This window comes from Antedon bifida, chromosome 6 (genome assembly GCF_963402885.1).
Source record: "Antedon bifida chromosome 6, ecAntBifi1.1, whole genome shotgun sequence".
In the NCBI taxonomy this organism is placed as follows: Eukaryota; Metazoa; Echinodermata; class Crinoidea; order Comatulida; family Antedonidae; genus Antedon; species Antedon bifida.
In genome coordinates this window covers 23,296,076-23,315,049 of record NC_136231.1, presented here as the reverse complement: position 1 = coordinate 23,315,049, position 18,974 = coordinate 23,296,076, and the positions used below count along the sequence as shown (strand labels likewise).

Genomic DNA, 18,974 nt, shown 5'->3' with positions numbered 1-18,974 from the left:
ATAATTGATGATATACAGTAAGCAAAAGTTGATATAATTCAAATACACAGTATTGATAATTAGTTCATGTTAATATTACAAATGTGTTCTATAGAATTAAATAAAAATATTTTTATAGAATTTATATCAACTATTCTATAGAATTTCTATAGAATGATTCTATAAAATCTCTATTAAAATTCTATAGAGATTTCATAGAGTTTATATAGAAAAGCGTTGTATTGTTTTTCTATATTTTGTCCAAGTTAATTAGATTTTCAACAGTCTATAAAGAAAAATCATATTCCTTTACATGCAAAATTGTAAAAGGCATTATTGTATTGCTATTGGCAAAATCAAAATGTAACCCCCATTAAGCAATAAAAATTATAATAATTGATGATATACAGTAAGCAAAAGTTGATATAATTCAAGTACACAATGATAATTGGTTCATGTTAATATCCCTTACAAATTTGTTCAAATTTTGTCAAATCAAATAAATAGAATTTATATCAAATATTCTATAGAATTCGTTTATAGATTTTCTATAGAATGATTGAATAAAATCTCTATCAAAATTCTATAGAGATTTCATAGAGTTTCTACAGAAAAGTGTTATATTGTTTTTCTGTATTTTGTCCAGATTTTAATTTGATTTTCAACAATCTATAAACTGGTAAAGAAAAATCCTATTCTTTTACATGCAAAATTGCTTATCATATAATTTTTTGTAAGCGATGAAAAAAAAAATTGTTATTGGCAAAATAAAAATGTAATTATCAATCCACTTCATTCCATGATCTTTCAATAATGGTGAGACAATGTATTAATCACATATATAAATTCATAAATAAATTCTATAGAAATTCTATAAAATTATAGGTTCTATAGAAAAAAAGAAACATTCTATAGACACAAAATAAATTCTATAGAAATTGAAATATGTTTCTATAGAAATTTTGTACTTCTATAGAATACCATAGAGCTCTATAAAATGTTCTATAGAACTCTATAGAATTCTATAGAACTTTTTTGTAAGGGATGCAATCATAAACCTGGAAAAAAGATCAGCCCCAGGGTGAGAAATGCCATTTTGGATCCAAGATGGCAGATATTTTAAAATGTAGAATAAAAATCCCGGTCATTTTGATACCACATGGGCATTGCATTAGATTACAAACGATATCAAAAACAATCTCCTATAAAATACATTTACACCTTATTGATTAAAGTGTATTTGTAGCGGGATTTGTGGTTCAAAAAGACAACAGATAATAAGCACATTTGAAACAAACAATACTCATCTTTTGCTATTTGTTACCTTGTTAGAAGTGCAGTGTTTTATTTAATAAAATGAGATTTTGAGTACAATAAAGTGTAATTATAACTAAAATATTGTAATGTAACTAGTCAAACTAACATAGATAAGTCAGTTATAAACAGATAATTTGAATTGGGCCTTTAAACGAAATCTAATTTAATTCCTTAAATTTATAGAATTTCTAACAATAATGTTACAAAACATACATAATCTTGTTTTATTTTTCTTGTTTTAAGTTTAGGAAGAGACACAATTTGCTAATAAATGATCTAAGGATCCTGATATGCAAATTAGTTGGCCAAGATAGCATTAGACAAAGTCTTCAATCATGGTTTTCAGCTCTGACATAGTCTTTCGTTTCACCTGTTTCAGATCTTCTCTATCAACACACAATTACTAGTCTTATATCTCGCTTTTTTTTTATAGATGAATGTTTCACAATTTGTCCCATTTGTTATTCACTTTCTTCATATTTGTAATTGCTTGATTATAACAAAAAAATAGAAATATTTAATATTCATATTTTTCCAACATTAAATAATTATAATTGTCAAAACAATTATATTTTCGTTTCTATTGTAAAGACATTTAAAATAGAGTTAAAAAATGTTTGTTTACTTGTTTCAATATCAAAATATACATATTATATATAAGTTTTAATTGTAACAAAATATTGAATGGAATACTTTACTCTGATGAATTGAAACTTGCATAATCCCGGTACACGTATTGATCATATAACGCATTAGTAGTAGAAATATCCATATATATTCGATGTTTACTTTTTAAAGGAAACACAAAATAATCGTTATAAAGTATAAAAGTAATTGATCAAACAATTAAACTAATACCTAAAACAACACAAATTTTAGTAGAAATTAAAATTGTTGTTTCAACAAAACTTTCCTTTGGCGTAGACGAATATATAAATATAAAACGCACAAAATCAATTGTATTAAAGGTTGAAATCAAAAAGTAATAATCGGCATGCCAGCAAGTTTGTACACCAGTAAACTTAAACTTAACTGTATCATAGACAGGCTTTGCTGCTGTTGTTGCTATGAACTATGAAGTCATTTTTTAGGTAAAACTCGCATAACTTTAAGACCATTGTACTTGCAAAAAAACAAGCAAGTTACTGGCATTACTATACAAAAGAACTACAATGGCCTATGAATTAATTTAAATATAATATGTGAGGTTTAAATTGAATTAAAGTAATAGTACAGGAAAGATATGCTCAGAATCAGTAAAAGGTTGAAAAAATTGCAACAGAATTTTTTTCACCACAATGCATTTCTATAAGGTCCCTATATGAACATACTAAAAGTCTAGAAAAATCAAAGTCTACAAAATGGCCGCCAATGGCGAAAAATGTCTAAAATGAACAAAAAACATATATTTTATATCTAATTACCACTTGATAGCAGTTTTTATAATGCTTTTTATATTTCTTTAGTGTCAAACATTTAAACTGCAATATACATATTAATTTAAGTGCTGTTTAGCAGCAAAAACACACATTTAAGTATCAAGATATCACCACGGTTATAATAATAGACAACGTAGTCCTATGCATTATAATGCAGGACTACGGTGTCTAATCAATCAATCAATCAATCAATAATTTATTTCTCAAATAAAAACAAAATACAGTTAACATTTTCTAGAAATAATAGATAATAAATGAGAAAAAAATAAAACAGTTCATTTACATTTGTACTGTCACAACAATAGAATTATACAATCTTAGAATCTATTAATCCATTCATTTTCATTGTCCAGTTATCATCCTCTGTCTATAGGTAGGAATTAAGCATGTGCTGATAAATTTGTCATCAATGGACACATCACGCCATTTGTAACTTTCCATCCCCCAGTCTGTGGGTTGAAGAGTATTTTCTATCCACTGCTGTACCATGGTAATATACACACGGGGAATGACATTTTGCAGCATTTGTTGTTGGGGGAATAGACTTTATTTCAAGTGCTGTTTTGCTTTTTGCTACTTTCTCCCAGTACGTATTCCTCCATACAGTATATAGCTACCAATGCCAATTCCTCTGATGCGATGGTTTCTTTTTTTTTGGAGACGCTTGGTTTTACAGAGTTTGTAAGCATACTACTGCCCAGGTGTTATAACACCTTTTCCTATACCAAATAGATGGGATGTAGTATCATATCCCTGGATTCCATGTATAAAAAGCCCTCTTTTACTCCATTGACTCCATACACACTGCTAGACTACTCAGAAACCTTCATCTCACTGCCCACTGTATGTTATCAATGGGGGAGCACTGCTACATCAAACCTCTTGGCCCGAAACAGCAACATTTCAAGACATTTATTATGTACCATGTATGTTTGTTACGTTATGTGAAGGCAAAGTAAACTCTTGTGTTTAATGGCTATAATTATGGGCCGTAAGTAAATTTGGTTTAGGAAAAGGTGTTGGTCTTAAAAATCATCACATCACAGTTGTATGTCAAATTCTGTAAACCAAACAGTTTCCAAAAAAAAAGAAAACATTGCATCAGGAATTTGGCATTGGTAGCTATATATGGAGGGAAGTCAATGGAGACTTTGCTGCAAAATTTTTATTCGATTTTTCTAAATGTAGCGTTTATCCGAATAAATACGGTTTAGAGCGCAGCTAGCATCAATTGGCTGGGCCATCAATGGAAGCGCACCCAGAAGTTCCGACAATATTATACCGGTAAAGGGTAGTTTTACTCACTTTTAAAAATGAAAATCCTTGAAACAGCACTCAATGGGGTATTGTTTTATATTAGGAAATATCATCATATTGTGTACATAAAAAATAGCCAATTGGGGAGAGGGGATGGGGGACGGACAGACTCCCTCACCCTTCCCATATGATCTCCCATCCCTATACCCTCGCCACTGGCACCACCAATGTTGTAATACATTGTTATAACAGTACAAATGTAAATGAACTGATTTATTATTAGACACCGTAATCCTATGCATTAAGCATAGGAAGGACTGCGTATATATTATAACAATAGGGATATATCTAGATACTTAAACATTTGTTTTTAGGCCATTTTCTAATTATCAGCACTTAAAATAATGTGTTTATTGTAGTTCAGATCTTCGAAATTGTAAAGAAATATATAAACCATTGTAAAAACTGTTATAAAGTGGTAATTAGATCTATCATTTATGTTTTTTTGTCCTTTTTTAGGAATTTTCGCCATTGGCGACCATTTTGTTTAAAAAAACCTATTTCCCCTACCTGGATTTTTCTAGACTTTTAGTATGTTCATATAGGGACCTTATAGAAATGCATTGTGGTGAAATAAATTCTGTTGCAATTTTTTCAACCATATTTCATAGTTTTCCTGTACTATAATGAGATAAGAAGAAAATATGAGTTGAATTACCACGATAATTATGCTAAATCTCCAAATTGCATAATCCTGGTAAATATTTTTAAGATTAGGTGATGCACCACCAAACTTATTTATAGGCCTACTTAAAACTATTTTTTAGGCCTACTTTCCTTATTTAGTTTTTTAAGATATATGTATTAAATGGCTTTATAAGAACTTACCAAATCGGTATTATGATGAATGTGATGACACCAGCACAAACGCCTCCCGCCACAGCGCCACCAATAATGCTACTAGCATTTGATCTATTTGCACATTCTTAATTAAAAATAAATTAATGTTTACTAAAAATAACTATTAATACTAATAACAAATTAAGATAAACAACAGCTATCAGCAGAATTCATAAATATAATAATAGCATAATATTGTAACATTGTAACTAAAATAAAATAAAATATTGTAACTAAAGCAATTCATTTTAGCTAGACTTTGTAAATTGTAACTTTACATATTTAACATCACCAAATTTGTCATCATGGAGTTATAACTTAAATTATCTCTCACAAAGTCAAATGAAATAAACTATTAGTCTAGCAATTTGATTAATTCCTATTTGTTGATACTTGAGAAATATTTTAGACTAAACTTACTTCCACAAAGTGTTTTTACAGTGACTGTTTCTTCTCCAATTGGTCCTTCTCCTCCTTCACCAGGTCTCACAGCAGAAACACCAAAAGTGTATTCTGTATCCCACATCAACTCACTAACATTGCCAGATAAAGAATTCTCGTAAAATGTCTTCTTCCAATCATTTGTATTGCTCAGTTTGTGGTATAAAAAGTATCCAACAACTGGACCATCTCCATCGTCAGTATTGCTGTTCCATGCCGTCCATTCAATGGTGATAAAGAAGCTTGAAATATTAAGTACTGTCAAATTCCCAGTGTAAACAGGTAACCCTAATAAAATGTTTGTGTTAGTTAAAAATAAAAAGATTAGCTTTTCTTTAATGAGAAACATTAACCCTACACTATTAAAAATAAATAGAATATAGAGAATATAGGCTTTTAACGAAATAAAACAATCGTTATTTGTCAAGTGTTATAAATATTGATATAGTATAAACATAAACTCTTGAACTTATTCAAAAACATTTGATTACTTACGAAATATTTTAGTAAAAATGTCACGCTGAGTCAAAAATCCTTCATGCACAATTACACATTTATATGATGAATCAGCATTTGATGTCACAGAAAATGCGTATGTTGTTATATTCTCACCATCTTTGTTCTATTTCTACCAGTTTTTTAATATTTTCAGTGAAATGTTTGTTGGTCACCATAATCATTGTTGCAATGTTTTTTGTACCATAATGTTTTACTGAACATGATGCAGTTGTGTTCTGGTTGTTATTTGCTGGAACAAATGTAGCATTTATGATTTCTGACAAGAAAAAACATTTGTTTACATGCAAATTTTGAAGAAAGGGCAAAACTCACATAACATGAAGTGAATAATAAACAAATATAAACATGAAATAGGGCTCTACTACCAAAGCAATCAATACAGTACAAGTATTTTTACAACTTTATTATTTTTAAATTATCTGGAGATTTTTAGTTAAGTGGTAATAATAATGTTGCAACATCTCTTAAACCAATGCAACAAATATTCAATAAAGTGTATAATCAAGATCAAGATCAATCAAGATTTTTATGGTTTTTGTATTAACCACAAAAGAGAACAAAAAAGTGTATAATCATTGGCCTAGAAATGGGTTACATTGTAAATTCTTATTTGTGATACTGTATTGATAAATATATTATATCTCACTTACTTTCACAATGAGGTTTTACTGTTACTTTATCTTTTCCAATTGGTCCTTCACCTCCTTCACCAGGTCTCACAGCAGAAACACGAAAAGTGTATTCTTTATCACACAACCCATTAACAGTGCCTGATAAAGAATTCTCATATAATGTCTTCTTCCATTCATTTGTATTGCTCAGTTTGTGGTATAAAAAGTATCCAACAACTGGACCATCTCGATCGTCAGTATTGCTGTTCCATGCCATCCATTCAATGGTGATAAAGGTGGTTGAAATATTACGTACAGCCAATTTTCCAGTATAGACAGGCAACCCTAATAACAATTTTGTGGTTTAAAACAATAACAAGATTAGTTTTTTAACAGAATAAGATCCCACCATGACATCAGTCAATACTCACGAAATTTTAATAAACCAAAAATCAAATATTAATCCTGATATTAATTAACATTAAACTCTAAATGAAAAGTGCATTACTACTTTATTAATATACTAATACAGTATGAAGGTTTATGAGTTGAAATGGAGAAAATGTCTTGAGTTAACAGTATAATTACTTTATGCAACGAGGCTCTGAGCTGAGCTGAATATGAATGTGAAATGCTAAGTCATGCAAATGAGACGCTCAGTTTTTGCCGGCAGAGCAGTTAGTAATGTATTTATGTATTGCAGGTTGGTATTTAGTTGCAAACTATTCAAATACCTGTCACATTACACAACATGAAAAGCTGGCTGTGTAATATAATAAAATATATAACCTACAGAACATGAAAACAAATTAGGCATTCAAGAAAACACTGAAGTGTATTAATATAAATATTAATATAATAATAACATACATTTCAAAAAGTAATATAGATTTAAACTTGATTATATTTTTTCCTACTTACGAAATATTTTAGCACAAATTTCTCTATGAACTGAAAATCTGTTGTGCACAATTACACATTTGTATGTTGAATCAGCATTTGATGTCACAGAAAATGTGTATGTTGTTATATTCTCACCATCTAGATCTATTCCTACTAGTGTTGTAATATTTTCAGTGAAACGTTTATTAGTTTTTTAACAGAATAAGATCCCACCATGACATCAGTCAATACTCACGAAATTTTAATAAACCAAAAATCAAATATTAATCCTGATATTAATTAACATTAAACTCTAAATGAAAAGTGCATTACTACTTTATTAATATACTAATACAGTATGAAGGTTTATGAGTTGAAATGGAGAAAATGTCTTGAGTTAACAGTATAATTACTTTATGCAACGAGGCTCTGAGCTGAGCTGAATATGAATGTGAAATGCTAAGTCATGCAAATGAGACGCTCAGTTTTTGCCGGCAGAGCAGTTAGTAATGTATTTATGTATTGCAGGTTGGTATTTAGTTGCAAACTATTCAAATACCTGTCACATTACACAACATGAAAAGCTGGCTGTGTAATATAATAAAATATATAACCTACAGAACATGAAAACAAATTAGGCATTCAAGAAAACACTGAAGTGTATTAATATAAATATTAATATAATAATAACATACATTTCAAAAAGTAATATAGATTTAAACTTGATTATATTTTTTCCTACTTACGAAATATTTTAGCACAAATTTCTCTATGAACTGAAAATCTGTTGTGCACAATTACACATTTGTATGTTGAATCAGCATTTGATGTCACAGAAAATGTGTATGTTGTTATATTCTCACCATCTAGATCTATTCCTACTAGTGTTGTAATATTTTCAGTGAAACGTTTATTGGTCACCATAATCATTGTTGTAATGTTTTTTGTACCATAATGTTTTACTGAACATAATGCAGTTGTGTTCTGGTTGTTATTTGCTGGTACAAATGTGGCATCAATAATTTCTGACAAGATATAAAAACAACTTTTACATTCACATTTTCAAGAAACTACAACTACCAAAAGCTATCAATCAATACAGTACAATCATTTTTACAATTTATATTTTAAAATAGCTGGAGATGTTTAGTTGGAAAGGCAAGGCAATGAAGTTTATAATCATTGGTGTTGAAATTTGAATGGATTACATTGTCAATTTCTATTTCTGATGCTGTATTGATAAATGTATTACACTTACTTTCACAATGATTTTGTACTGTGACTTCCTCTTTTCCAATTGGTCCTTCACCCCCTTCACCAGGTCTCACAGCAGAAACACCAAAACTGTATTCTCTATCACACAACCCATTAACAGTGCCTGATAAAGAATTCTCGTAAAATGTCTTCTTCCAATCGTTTGTATTGCTCAGTTTTTGGTATAAAAAGTATCCAACAACTGGACCATCTCCATCATCAGTATTGCTGTTCCATGCCGTCCATTCAATGGTGATAATGGAACTTGAAATATTAAGTACCGTCAAGTTTCCAGTATAGACAGGTAACCCTAATAACAATTTTGTGGTTTAAAACAATAACAAGATTAGTTTTTTAACAGAATAATATCTCACCATGAAATCTAGTCTGGGCTCCAGACGGAGTTTTGTAATAATATAAATATTTTTGCACATATGGCGTTTCATATGTGTATTACTTGAGTTTATAAAAACAAATAAATAAAAAAAAAGACAATAAATACAGACTTGGGGCAAGTCTACATGAAATCAGCCAATACTCAAGAAATTTCAATATACCAAAAATCAATATTAATCCTGTTATTAATTACATTTAACTGTATACGAAAATTGCTAGTGCATTACTACTTATTCATATTAATATAAAAAATATGAATGTTTATGAAATGAAAAAGAAATTTTCTTGAGTTAACAGTATGATTACTTTATGCAACGAGGCACTGAGCTGAGCTGAGCTGAATATGAAATGCTAAGTCATGCAAGTGAGAAGTTTTTGTGACACGGACACGCTATGTATGAAAATGATTGAATGTACTGTACTGATTGAGTTGACATAATAAACTAATGATAATTAAATGATGAATAAAAAATTGAAGGACCCGACTAGAAGGAAACTTTGTCTCACTTACTAATTTAAATATAAAGTTAAAAAAAATATAAATAAGTAAACAAATAAATAAATGAAAGCATTCAGAAACTGAGTAGGCCTACTTGGCAAATATATCGGAGAAAACTATATTCAGGGAGAGAGAGGGCTTTACTACTACTAGGATACAGAGGGCATGTTATCAAAAATCAATAGGCATGTTCGGCAAATATACTTAACATCCAAACATTCAGGACAATACTTTTTTACTTTTGTTTTCCTTACTTTTCTTCAATGAAGCTAATGCAAGTAAAGTGTTACGGAGTTCGTTCCAAAATGTAGGATTGAAGTAATAATAATTTAGGGTTTCTTAAATTGTAACAACTACTTTTAAGGGAGGAGTGTTTAAAAATATCCCTCGCAGAAGTTAATAGCTTTTTATTATTACAATTTTTAAAAATTGAATATTGTGCAGTTCCTATTTGAGGAAAATGTGTACAAAGTGTCTACAATATAATTATATTTCTACAATTAATTAATTTATTGACCTTTGAACAATAACAGATAGTATTGCAGTAATGAAAATAAGGAAGAACTAAAGTGTCAATTGCATAAAAATAGTAAAACAAAAGTTGAAATCCAATACATTAATTGATTTTTTAAACAATATAACAAAGTTTTACCTCGTACAATCAACTTGATAAATGAGTGTCTACGATCTGAACGAGCACCACTTAAATAAAGCTCATACATCCCAGCATCAGTAGTCTCTACCGGGTTAAAGGTTGTGCTTGTTTCTGTTCCACTTTTAAATGGAGTAGAGCCATCCTTCCTCCACATTAAATCACCGCTTATATCGGTGTCAAATTTAATTGTGACATCATCACAAACATTCACTGTTACAGTAGTTTTAGAATTAACTGGTGTTATTAGAGCTGTTTAGAAAATAATAAAATACATACAGTACATACATGTCAAGTTTTGAGGTAGCTTCTGGCTCAGATTCCCGCCCCCAACCTTCCTGTTTCCTACCCTCAATAATCTTTTTTTTTTTTGCCTAAATATGGTCAAATATCTTTGAGGTTGATGTTATTTTACTATTTATTACAAAAATATGGTCACTTTTTTAGATGCTGTCACAATGCACATTAGTTTTCTAATGAAAAGAATAGGCCTTTTGCTTAGAAATGGTAGGTGCAGCTATACGTTACGCCTACCTATAAAACAATCGGGACGTGCCACTCTGATCTATCCGCAGCCATTTAACGCTAAATGTGTGTGTTCATTTACGACTGTTTGGTGCATGTTGCAGAGTGGATTTCATTCACTTAGACTGTTATAATATGTTCAGATTTTTTTTTGTGGATATTTTTGGATATTAAAACACATCTTGTTTGAGTGTCAGTGTTGTGGAAGTGTCAGTGGAGTGTAATCATTGTTGCTTGTACCCATTTTGATAACACCTATTTTTGATTTAACAGACGTTTACAGATTCCAATTTTTTCAACCTTAGAAAAGTAAGCTTCCACATGGTAACTCTTTTCTAATGCTTCTGTTCTCTTTAACATAACTGCCTAAAGGCGCTGTACAAAAAATCATACATTAACTATATTAAATAGTTACAGAAAAATGTTCTATTTAGTACAGTAGAGCAGCAAAGCTACTCAAATTATGATTAACACAAAAGTAAAATATTTATGGTTACAGAACATCTTACCATCATCTCTTATCTTAGTAGTCTCAACAATTGATGTAGTGGCGCCATTATCTTTCACTAATTTACAATAGTACACTCCCATGCCAACATTAGGTATTGCTACGTATCTACGACTTGAACTTGGCGTGACCCACAATGTTTCAGCTATACTTTCCCCATCTACTACTGCGAATGATCTACCGTAACCCAGACTATAGTCAGTGAATGAAGAAGGAGTGTAACATTGGTAATATCTGTTAATGTCGCTTTGTGGCGTCAAATTCAAAACTGTAATATATCCATTGTTTCCTGAAATATAAATATTAGCTAGGTTTTGATACAAATTACTTGGTTGGTAGGGTTAATTCCAAATGACATGTAATAATTAATTACAGTTTAATTCAGTCTATAAGATCCCATCAATCATTTTTCTTGCTAAAATAACTATTATTATTTAAAATCAGTAAATATTACTGTAATAAAATATGTGATTCTATAATAAATGTTTAACATTATATTGAATTCATGTTAATCATGTATAGAGAATAAGTAGAAAAACAGAAAATTATTTAATTAACATATCGTGAATTTACATTGAAATATTGCTGTTACATTACTGTTACGAAAGCCGGTTTCGACTATCCCAATAAGCTTACCGTCAGAGAGCACCCTCAGTGCTACAAGGTGGAGTACGTCGATCGATCACATTCTACCGCGATTTATCTAATTGCATTCACATTTGGCAGAAATATACGTAAATACATGAAGTAGCGTTTACAAACATAATAATTGAATTTATTACTTACGCTATTCTCACAAATACGACTTTTATTCGACTCAAATGTTCAAAACTCTGCCAAAAAATTTAACGACCACTGTTTGAAAAATAAAGTTACCTGACCCGAGAATGAACTTTAAATGACCTGTCTGACATCAAACCGCTTGAATTAGCCCTGTTTCTGCTGCCAAATAAATACAGTATTTATTTAATACGGTATTTTTTTAATACATTTTTTTTTAATATATAGGCCTACGGTATTTTTTTGGCAGAGGAAACGGCGCTCATAAAAAAAATACCGTATTTTGTATACCGTATTTTCCCCACAAAATTTGTGGATAAAATACGCTATTTTCAAATTTAGCCTATATCGTATTTTCTGTAACCATTTCTGCTTCCAATAAAATATACTGTTTTTTTTTTTACCTGCGACATCGTGTTTATATTTTCTGTCGCTGTCAGCTGTTTTACCATATTTTGAGCAGTTCCAGCAGAAACAGGCCCTCTATAAAAAAATAAATTCCTAAAGCCTAAAGGGCTTGTTGTGTTTTCACACAACACCCCATACGCGATATTTTGGGATAAAAAAAACAAAACCGAATTTAAGTGAGTGACGTCATAGATTGACTCGTGCCTATCTATAGGCTAGGCCTAGCCTGGGCCTAGCCCAGAATAGCCTAGGCTTGGCCCCTATGTCTAAAACTAGGAGGAATATTACCTTTAGGTCCATTCTGTCTCTTTCTTATTATTATTATATTATTATTACAACTGCCCCTAGGCCTAGGCTGTATAGAACTAGGCTAAAACGGACACCTGTCAAACCAGACATCAGTTGCCTGGTTTGCATTGATTTATTTGATGCTGGTGTTGTTCCCCCGAAGACCGCTTCTCCTTCTTGCTGCATGCTGCGCGCTCTATATGCCCCGCGGGGGTGTGGTGGTGAGCCTTTTCCTCACCTCTCATCAAAATTCATGTGTTGCGGTGGCCGGCACTGTTGACGACACCACCACGTGCGCGCGCATCAATATTTGAATACCGTCCTACTAATATACAGGTGGAACGTTTTACTGTGCATAGACATGGCTACTTGTTAAGGTGGTAATATTGTGTATGCATACCTCGGTATGCCTATCCTGGTAATACCTATTAACAATAAAATGCAAAAAAGGGGGTGGTGGGAGGCATTCACCTCTATTTTTTTAACGTAAAATACCTAATATATCATATATTAGTTTTTTTACAAATTGGCCTATGTATTTAAATTAATAATACTCGAGGGTAAGCTCGCTTCGCTCGTACCCCCCTCTAGGAAGTGTTGACGATGGTTCTCGGAATGATAATGTTCTCCTTGTACGTTTTCTGTCGGTTATATACCATTATTGAAAATGCTTGACATTCGTAAAACTAAACTACTTTGTTTCACAGTATTTTAGATGATTAATAACATTTTAAAGTATAGTTTCTATTGTTTGGTAGGGCCCTTTGGGGAGGCGGAGTTCATTTGAGGGACGGTGCTTATTCGAGGGATATATGTTAAATTTTTTAGTTTTAATAATATGGTAACATTTATAATCAAATGAAATCCTCTAATAGATATGAAAAGTGGTAAAAAAGAATAACAAATGCTTGGTAAATTGTAGATAACAGTGCGATGAATTCTACTACAAATAGTATAATTGTGTTATTATAAATGTGGATGGACGTTTATTAGATAGTTGGAATGGGTGGGGGGGGGGGGGGATTATTATTCAAAGTGATGTTTTATTGGAGAGGCGTTAATTAAAATAAATCAAATAAATACCATCCTAATAATTATTAATACATTATTTAATTTAAACATCTTTTGAAACTAACTGCCGTGACAGAGTGGGCCCAAGAAAGAAGACATTACGGCTTGCAACATGGGCAGACATCTCGGTCCTAACGGGACACAGGAAGATAGCCTACAGTTATTCCTGCCAGCTTACTCAATAAAATTCAGCTATCAGGATTTCAATCGATCAAATCTCCCTATGTAATTTTATAATACTATTCCCCACAATATATTCCGATTCTTTATGGCGTATATTTAATTTGATCTTTATTAATTTGCAGATAAATTCTATTTTTTAACTACTGTACCTTCACACACGAGCGGTATGTTTTAAAATAAACAAAAAACTGAAATTCCTATGACTAATGGCCAACTTAAGCTACAGTCCTACTATCTGATTTTTTTCGTCTTCCAAAGGGACACAGTATTGATTGATGGAAAGTGCCTGTTTCCAGTCACCTTTAGGGTCAAATCTATTATTTTAACTCCTTCCTTGTGTATAAAAGAGAGAAAATAGTTGAAACCAGGCTGTTGCAAGGTGAACTTATCGTAAACCCGGAAATTACTTTGACCGCGAAGAATTGAAATTGAGTTGAAAATCTACTGTTGAAATCATACATTTTGTTTAAAAACTCTTTATAATATCTTCCTAAGATAGAAATATGGAACAATAGCGTCGAACTGAACACTAATGTTATCAAATCTATGTTTCGCGGTACATCTGAGATAGATAAGGTAGGTATCCAAGGCGGAGATTTGTACCGAAGTTTTTGCATTGTGCTCGCCTATATCAGAATTAACCATAATTTATATATAGATGACCATTTTTAAATGAACTCTCCTTCCGCCTCTTTGGCATTACATCGTATCGATCTAAAAAGTTAGTTTCGCATGTCATATGCAATTAGATGGTAGATCAGTTGATAGAAACGAAGTGTAGGCTAAGTTCATCCAGGAATGTCATAAACTAAGTAACATAATTTAAATATTGATTATGTAGAATGAATTTAATTTATCCTGAATTCTAGCTTTAGAAGCCAGGCCTAATTATTTATAATGCAACTTAATTATAAGTTCAGCGATGAATAATATAAAGATATGAGTTAAACCAGACTATAGAAATCTACTTTATAAACAGCTCATTCGCTATATTCGTTAATATTTATATTCTCTGATAATCGAAATTGAAGTTGGTACCGATATAATTCAGTAAGTAGGCCAAACATACCTAATACATTATTTTTTATTAAATAAAAATTGTATTAAATTACCCGATGTCTGAATTGTAATAACAACGGTTCTTTTAGAATAGAAATGTGGGATTGTATGGCCTATACTACGTTTATAATACTATAATTAATAATCACAAAATCCACTTATATAATATACTTTTTTCTATATTTTAAAAATATGATAATGATAATAATCTCACAATGGAGAACATATTAATGTATAAGATAATCATTTTGAAAATGTATCAAAGAATGCCTCTAAAGTCTACTTTCTTATTGGTTGGTCTTCTCTCACTTGTGTCTGTGCTGTGTTACTGTAACAAGGACCACCAGTTACAGTAGCATAATCATCATCAGTAACTTCATAAACTCTGTCTTGATTTTTTCTTGAATTAAGAAATGTATGGAAAAATTAATTATTATCACATGATGTAAACGTTATTAACTTGAAATCTTTGGCCGGATAGGTATGTCTTTCATCTTCACATTTATTTTGACATAAAATGCTATCGGCCTTGCTCTTGGGTAGTTGTTATAACTGATTTTAGGCTTATGTGTGTTTGTTTGTTCGCACAATAACATAACATAACACAATGTGATTTTATTGATTGATATTATTGCTCTTCAGGAAAATCGATATATTGATGACGTCACAAAATCTCATCTGAATCTCGACTTATACATCCACAATGGCCGAAAATAAATGTGCAAAAAAGGGAAAACAAGTAGGAATTTTGGTTGGTTGGTTGGTTTCTGAGCTCTTAATTTGGGTTTTTGTTGAATATAACAATTACACATCAATCAGAATTTACAATACTGTTTGTATCAGTGGCTGGATCTCAATGGAGATAAAAATAATAGAAAAGGCTAAATTAAAACGATAAATTAAAACAGCCAGAAATAAATTGCCGAGTTTTCGTGTCATTAAAGATTTCTTAATAATTTCTTGATAATAATATTATGATCTTGAAATCAAATATTAGAAATGAATAAGGAAAAAAAATTACCCTGGTACAAAATTATTGTAATTGTTACTTGCAGTGTTATAGTAGACTTGTGGATCATTTGCTCCATCAGGTTTACTCACATTCTTCCGAAGTCGTTGTTTACTTTAATAAAAAAAAACTAGATAGATCATGCCTAAAATGGCTTTTAATCTGAAAAATTAGCTCACAAAGAATACATCAACATTAATTCCATGAAACAATTAACATAAATGAATTGAACATTCAAATTAAACAAAAAAATAATTGGATACTTACCAGATCGTAACCATAATAGTAATTATGACACCAAAACACACTCCTGCAGCAAGACAGCCTCCAGAAATGATTCCGAATGTATCTTTGAAATAAATAACGTAGATAATGTAGACGTTTAAAACATATTGAATAAAATGCGTGAAAGGAAATACCAAATCTTGTTGATTAAATATCATGACAATACTAAACTAATATATGCAGTGTAAAATACCAGACCTAAAATATTGTCAGTATATATAAATTCATCAGATTATTGGTACTGCATATATTATTATCTGTATCAAGGTAGTAGAATAAAACTAGCGAAAAAGAAATAGTTTTCTTGGGTACATCTCAAATCTACAAGTCATTGTCCAGTTAAGGTTGAAGTTAGAGTCTCATACAAGAGTGTTCTCTATAGATAGTAAAATAATCGAGAAAGGCGCCTTTTCAACTAAGTCTATTATTCTAAAACGTGATATTGTATTATTTTGAATAATTGGATAATTATTATTTTTAATAAAATTTAAAAATCGTTTTAGTTTAACAGTACCTTGTTCAGCACTATCTTGTTCTGGTATGCTTGGAATGTTAACTGGTTCACTTTCACTGTCTTTATTAGACACAGTGACTAAGATAGCGTAAGGATATTCTACTTCCAGATTTTCAATTATAAATTGATTCGTTTTTGTCTGGTAAACCCCTTCCCGATATCCTTTTTTGTTGATTACTTTTAGATATACTCTGTAGACAAATACTAGACTTGAGCATTTCAATGATTCAGCGTCAAGTTTTCCCTAAAAGTATATAAAAAGGACGGAAACGTAAGCATGTGTACAAAAGGACAATATGTGCATGAGAATTATGTCACAACACCCAGCAATACGGCTATTACTATAATACACGGATTCTACTTCAATTTAAATGTAAAGAAAAAAAAAATTGTTTTACTTTCGTATTAAAAGACGGAATGATTAAATAGTAAAATACCTAGAATTGTACTTACTATCCATGTAATAATGATAGTAGTAGTGTTCGAAACTTGAAGTTGTACGTTCTCAACTGGAGACGGTTCTGTGAAAAAATGGGGTTGGGGGATTATTATTGGATCGCTTAGATATAGGTGTTTGTTACAGTATGTATTAGTCATGAAAGTGTAGAGTTGATGATCTATGATGCCATCGATACTACTGCTTATTAAATGTTTATATTGACAAGGAAAACTCTCAATAAATGGATAGGTTTTGTTATGTTTATTTGTATTCTATTATCATGTTTTTAATTGACGAAATATATGAAATTATTTACATTTGTGGTTTTCATCCTTAGAAATTATAATCATTAAAGAAAGTATTTTTATTCTGAAATTCGAACTAATGTACATACTTCCACAACGTGTTGTTACTGTGATATTTCCTCCAATCGGTCCTTCACCTTCTTCACCGGCTCTCACAGCTGAAACACCAACTGTGTATTGTGTATCCCACATCAACCCAGTAACAGTGCCTGATAAAGAAGTATTGTAGAATTCCTTCTTCCAATCATCAGTATTGCTCAGTTTGTGGTATAAAAAATATCCAATAACCAGATCTTCCTCTCCATTGTCAGTATCCCACGGCGTCCATTTAATGTTGATAGAGGAACTTGAAGAATTAGCTACCAGGTTTCCGTCATACGTAGGTACACAATTTGGTTCGAGAGAATTAGAAAAACATGTTCCTTGAATGCACTTTCCAGTTAGTCGGTGACATTCACATGGTTTGTTACAATCAATCTCACAGTTTTCTCCAAATAGGCTTAGGCCTATATCAATCTGACATTCTACAAAAAAAATTTCGATTTTATCTAACTAGTTTATCATTGTGTTATTGTATATTATATGTTGTTATATTGTGGAAAAAAAACAGAAATTTGAAATTGAAATTTTAAAAACGATTTTAATATTCATTTCCTTCATCTTATGATCTTACCATACTCTCAGATGGAATTCAAGCCAAAAGGGATAAATGAGAACAATTATAAGGCATTAGAATCAGTTGATAATGTTATACTACATTATTAATATTATATTTCATTTGTTATCTAAATGTCATGATACTTCAGTCAAAGGAAAGCAACAAGGATAATAATGTTTAGAATGGAAGGTTCCTGGGACACATTTTTTTCATAGGTTGAAAGTGCTTGAATTATTATCTATTGATGAATTGTTTAAATTACATAATAGACTTTCATTGGGATTTAAGGTGCTGAAAGGTTACTTACTATATTAAAACTAGTGAAAGATGTCCGGGTAGGGTTTACGTTGGAATATTCGAAAGGCAATACTTTTCATAATTCTGTATTTGTTTCCTTTCCTAGACTATGGGAGCAAATACCAAATAACATAAAAGATTCACAAACAATTTCAATATTTAAGGCTGCTCTAACAAAACACTATTTCATGTTATGTATAGTTTATTTGTATTTTCTTGTATATGGTTTTATTTTAACTGTTTGTATTGTATGGAGTGAGTGCAGTAGGTAGTTAAAATTTATATTTACTTTGGCAGTTAGATCCCGTCCACGGGTACGCACAAGATGAGTCTTCAGTGTCAGTGCATCTTCCTGTATATCGATCACAACCACCTTGTTTACAATGACAATTTTGAGTGCAGTCTGCACCAAATGTACCCGAAGAACATACTGTAAAATTAAATTAAATTATAAATACGCTGCTATTTGGAGACTGTTTCAATTATATAAATATTAAAA

General features: G+C 30.9%; 2 protein-coding genes across 5 annotated transcripts in view; both read right to left on the bottom strand.

Annotated features, from left to right (window-relative positions):
- The window catches only part of LOC144845889 (angiopoietin-1 receptor-like), a 38,504-nt gene that overhangs the window by 14,704 nt on the left and 4,826 nt on the right, over positions 1-18,974 (bottom strand). The window contains exons 7-13 of one of the 2 annotated variants that reach the window (XM_078703391.1): positions 18,765-18,905; positions 17,610-18,044; positions 17,230-17,297; positions 16,789-17,020; positions 16,245-16,326; positions 15,990-16,091; positions 13,454-15,368 (exon numbers count right to left, since the gene is read on the bottom strand). In XM_078703391.1, the coding sequence (XP_078559517.1) occupies positions 15,248-15,368; positions 15,990-16,091; positions 16,245-16,326; positions 16,789-17,020; positions 17,230-17,297; positions 17,610-18,044; positions 18,765-18,905 (1,181 nt within the window). In that variant the 3' untranslated portion in view covers positions 13,454-15,247. Of the gene's footprint in view, positions 1-13,453; positions 15,369-15,989; positions 16,092-16,244; positions 16,327-16,788; positions 17,021-17,229; positions 17,298-17,609; positions 18,045-18,764; positions 18,906-18,974 lie in introns of those variants that run through there. The other variant, XM_078703390.1, reaches the window with a different exon arrangement.
- LOC144845893 (uncharacterized) lies at positions 1,314-7,573 on the bottom strand. 3 transcript variants are annotated; one of them, XM_078703398.1, is made up of 7 exons: positions 7,385-7,573; positions 6,503-6,808; positions 5,829-6,108; positions 5,313-5,621; positions 4,881-4,977; positions 1,995-2,084; positions 1,314-1,785 (listed from the first exon to the last, which is right to left on the bottom strand). In XM_078703398.1, exons 4-7 carry the CDS (start codon positions 5,416-5,418, stop codon positions 1,758-1,760), a joined length of 321 nt encoding a protein of 106 aa, XP_078559524.1. In that variant the 5' UTR covers positions 5,419-5,621; positions 5,829-6,108; positions 6,503-6,808; positions 7,385-7,573; the 3' UTR covers positions 1,314-1,757. The 3 variants fall into 3 exon arrangements, 2 of the variants coding, with proteins under 2 accessions (XP_078559524.1, XP_078559522.1); XR_013612606.1 differs by lacking the exons at positions 1,314-1,785; positions 1,995-2,084; positions 4,881-4,977 and having other exon boundaries at positions 5,347-5,621; positions 7,385-7,571; XM_078703396.1 differs by lacking the exons at positions 1,314-1,785; positions 4,881-4,977; positions 5,313-5,621; positions 5,829-6,108 and having other exon boundaries at positions 1,864-2,084.

What these genes read in the sequence shown, in the direction of transcription:
- LOC144845893 (XM_078703396.1), bottom strand. Translation starts at nt 6,740, where the DNA reads ATGGCATGGAACAGCAATACTGACGATCGAGATGGTCCAGTTGTTGGA. An exon ending in AGTAAAACCTCATTGTGAAA is followed by an intron (nt 2,085 to 6,502) that starts GTAAGTGAGATA and finishes TCCTTTAAAAAG; the next exon opens with TAAACATCGAATATATATGG.